This window comes from Cavia porcellus, unplaced genomic scaffold (assembly GCF_034190915.1).
Source record: "Cavia porcellus strain 051 isolate PalLab524CR breed Dunkin Hartley unplaced genomic scaffold, mCavPor4.1 scaffold_1, whole genome shotgun sequence".
NCBI classification, from domain to species: domain Eukaryota; kingdom Metazoa; phylum Chordata; class Mammalia; order Rodentia; family Caviidae; genus Cavia; species Cavia porcellus.
Window position 1 is genome coordinate 130,245,366 of NW_026947484.1, and position 4,044 is coordinate 130,249,409.

The following is a 4,044-nucleotide window of genomic DNA, read 5'->3' on the forward strand; positions in this document are numbered from 1 at the left end:
CCCTCATAGTCCTTGGACACTGGGGCTCCTTAGACCAAGTACCTTGATTTGGAAAGTGTGACTTGTAAAGGCCCTATCACAGGACACCCGTGTGCATGTGGCCCCTGGCCTTACAGAGATGCAGCCTGAGCTATGGCTGTTATGTTTCTATGAGTCAAGGTTCTACATGATTTCACCAGGGGCTGCCATTATTTTTGGCGGTGCACAAGTGGGTGGATAGTTCAGAAGGGGAAGCTGGAGATATTTCTTCTGTGTCCACAATGCTGGCTTTGGTTCCATTCCTCAGAAGACCCATAGGTTGGAGAGAAATTACAGGCCACTCTCTTCCCCATCTCACTCTTCTTCTGTCCCTTTCACAAATTGACTCAAACCTCACGCTCCAGGATACTTTCCTTGGTTAGCTCTATTCATTTTGGACATCCCCAACAGGCTGATTCCAATCCTGTCTATCCAATAGTTTGTCCAGCACAAAGTCCTCCTCTCCAGAGGCTGGGAGGCTCCAAATGGCCTCAGAGAAACCTCATCCATTCTACCTTTCCCTTTTCACAAATGCCCTGCCATCATGGTCTCCACCCCCATCCCCCTGTATGTACATTCACATTAGGGCCTTATTTCAAATGCACCCAGGGATGTGACTATTTAAAGAAATACTGTAGAAGATCCTTTGGTAAAGACTGGAGTTACTTTCTGATTTATTTTTATGTAATTTTGGATTTTCATCTCTCTTGGGGAAGCAGTAGTGTGAGGGAGAGATTACAGGCAGGCTCCTGTCATTTCACGGCTTGCTGTACTGAATCTTGCATGTTTGTGTGTGGCTCAGCATATCTAAAGTGCACCTTCTATATTTACAAACATGTTTTCAAGGCTATCTGTGAGCCAGGCTTAGTGTGCTGGAGGTAGGGGACACAAATTTGGATGAGAGCAGTCCCTCCCTCTAAGAACCAGTGAGGAAGACAGATGTGCGAGATGCATCAAAACAAGTGTGTTTAAGGGAAGTAATGTTTGCACAGAGGGATATGGGATCACTTCTGCCAAGCAGGGAAGGTAGAAGAAGGGATAAGGATAGGCTAAATTTATGGCCTCTCTGGGTGTCTTCTTTAGCTGACCTTGATTACCAGAGCCAAAAGATAAGTGTAAACTCTGGAGCAACCTTGGGGCAGGAATCAGGGGCTGAGTGTTGTGGAAGAGCAAGTTTGAAAAACTCAAGGATAAAGTTTACAGGTGGCACACTTGGGAGGCTGAGGCAGGAGGATCACTGCGAGTTTGAGACCAGCCTGGGCTACAAAGTGAATTCAAGTCCAGCCTGAACTGCATAATTAAACCCTATCTCAAAAAAAGGAAGAAAGAAAGAAAGAAAGAAAGAAAGAAAGAAAGAAAAAGGAAACAAAAGAAAAGAAAAGAAAAAAAGAAAGAAAAGACAACCTTAAGGATGTTGGCGACAATGCCATGTTCCTGTAGAGTCTAGGTTGGTGGGGAAGAAAAGAAGGTTAGGCAGAAAGAAAGGCAGGGATGGGTGAAATAAATGGATGGGTGCTGGCAAACAAAATAGGTAAGCACAGAGTGCCTGGGGTTCCTGACAGAATCAGCCCACCTACTGTGGGATTTTGGCCAGGTGTATGGAATGGCTGAAGCTGAAGACCAGTCACACATGTGGGGCTAAAGCAAGGCCAACCCAAGAATGGGAAGGAACCCAGAGGAACCATATAAACAAGCTGTTCCAGCTTCCAGAAAGGGAGACATCCAGGCAAACAAGTTGCTAGGCAGGGAAGTTGAAACTGACATCAACTTCCCTAGTGTATAAATAAACCAGCCAGGCCTTGGGCAGCCCTTGGGCGTTCCTTTTCTCCCATCAGGAGAGGGGTTTCACCTGCCTTCAGCTTTCCAATTTCTGACTTTTGTCTTCATGTCTTCATCCTCTATGGTCCTTCCCCACTGGAATTTCAAGAACTGCACAGAATGTGGCAACCAGGTCTGTTCCAATTGCTCTCTTCTAAACTGAGACAATGTCTTCCTCAGGTCTTACCCATGACAGTGAAGGACCTTGACAGTGACCCAGGAAGCCTTCAACAGTGGGTTTGCATTGAAATCTGCCAAATGCAACAGGTGCTAACACAGGAGAGCCCCAAGACTATGTCCTTTTCCTTATTTACCTTGAATCCTGGGCGTCTTCAGGGTATCTGTTGCATGCTATTTTCTGTGTCCACTACTTTTTCCCCTGGCCAATGAATATTAGGAAGGTATCTGCCTTGTAGGTTGTAAAGATTAAGGTAATGGATGTAAAAGAGAGACAATTGATGGCCCTGCCCTGTCCCCAGAGGGTTATTTTCCTGAAGTTCTGATGGCGGCTTACTGCAGACACTTTTAAATCTTTGTCTAAAGGTTTTCTCCGGTTGGTAGAGTATACCCTGCACATCTGAGGACCTGGAGGACCAAGCAGGTGGTACTCTATCAACCAGGAGTTAGGAGTCAGAGTGTAGAGATCCAGCTTTCTGGATCTCAGGTGGTATAGCTCATGTTTATTTGTGGCAGCCTGCTCAGGATGCAGGTTTTAGTCCCCTGCCTTGATCTCTCTTCCTCACCCCCCACTGATGCCTTCTGAGATCTCCTCCTGACTGCACTCATATTCCTGCCCAAGGTTTGCTTCTGAGAAACCCCTCCAAGAAAGCTTATTGTGTGCTTGACAGGAAAAAGACCCTTGATAAAGGTGAGCCAGCTCACTGGTCCAATGGCTTCATGAAGGCAGAATGTATCTGTCTTGGTGTTACTGTCTCTTTGGGAGCAGGTCCTGGAACAGAGAAGGGACCTAATACATATGTGTTGAATAAATCAATGGACACATTCCTTGGGCCACTTTGTCCTTCCCAGTCTTTCCTTTTTGTCCCCAATCTCCATTCTCCTAGACTTACCATTTTTCCCCTTTCCATTCCTTTTTCCGCTTCTTCCCTCTTTTCTACTCTCATGGAGGAAGAAAGCTCTGAGCCCACAATGTCCCTCTACTGTCCCTAAATTCCACTCTAAAAATGATCCCTCCTACAACATTATGACATCATTCCACATTAGCCAGTAGTTGCACACCTGGGCTGGGCTCTTGGCCTCCTGGGATTACTGGCCCTCCAGTGATAGGGCTACCTTCTCTTACAGGGTCCTGTAGTCTTCAGGGCAGTAACTAGAGCATGGATCCCTCCTAATTCTGCTCTGGCCCAATGTTCCTCACAGTCAAGCTGCTCTTGGGACGGAAATGTAGCCTGAAGGTGTCAGGCCAAGAAAGTGTGGCCATGCTGAAGAAGCTGGTGTCTGAGCAGCTGCAGGTGCCAGAGGAGCAGCAGCATCTGATGTTCCGCGGCCAGCTCCTGGATGATAACAAGTGCCTCTCTGACTACTGCATTGGGCCCAATGCTTCCATTAATGTCATTGTGCGACCCTTGGATAAAGCAGCAGCAGACAAAGCCCTCCAGCCTCAGGATCAAGCCCAGCCCCTGTGGCACCAGCTGGATAGAGTCCTAGCCAAACACTTTGGGCCCCAGGATGCCAAGGCAGTGCTGCAGCTACTGAGGCAGGAGCATGAGGAACGTCTGCAGAGGGTGAGCCTGGAGGCCCTGGAACAGCTGGCGTGCCACCTCCTGGCAGAGCAGCAGTGTATGGAGCTGGCTGGGGAGGAGGAGCTTCCGAGCTCCTGCAAAGGGGAGGAGGAAGAGAAGGAGGAGGAGAAGGCAAAGGAAGAGGAAAAGGAGGAAGAGAAGGCAGCTGATTAGTAAACTGGCTAGTCCTACTCATTCTCTTGCTAAAATTCTCTGCCTCATCCTTCAGTGTTCCCAGGCAACTTGTCCCATTACTTCCTCCTGATGCAGATATATCCATTCCTCTTTTTCTGAAACCTCAGTGTAGTGTGGGTGGTATTTGTACCCCTGTGTATCTTCTGAAATGCAGAATGATTCCACTTGCCCAGCAGTATAGAAGAGTTCTGATAGCACAGGGAGCCCTAAAGGGACAGTCAAAGGCGGTATTCCTCTCCTAGATTGAGAAATCCTCCCAAGGATGCTCAGA

The 4,044-nt window shown here is 47.7% G+C and overlaps 1 protein-coding gene across 1 annotated transcript; it reads left to right on the top strand.

Moving 5' to 3' along the window:
• Positions 1-3,068: 3,068 nt before the first annotated feature.
• Positions 3,069-3,802, top strand: Ubl4b (ubiquitin like 4B). Its single transcript, XM_003478993.2, has one exon. The coding sequence runs from the start codon at positions 3,204-3,206 to the stop codon at positions 3,750-3,752; it is 549 nt and encodes a 182-aa protein (XP_003479041.2). The 5' UTR covers positions 3,069-3,203; the 3' UTR covers positions 3,753-3,802.
• The last annotated feature ends 242 nt before the right edge of the window (positions 3,803-4,044 follow it).

Bases quoted from the DNA above. Each gene is read 5' to 3' on its own strand.
- Ubl4b (XM_003478993.2), top strand. From the start codon at position 3,204: ATGTTCCTCACAGTCAAGCTGCTCTTGGGACGGAAATGTAGCCTGAAG.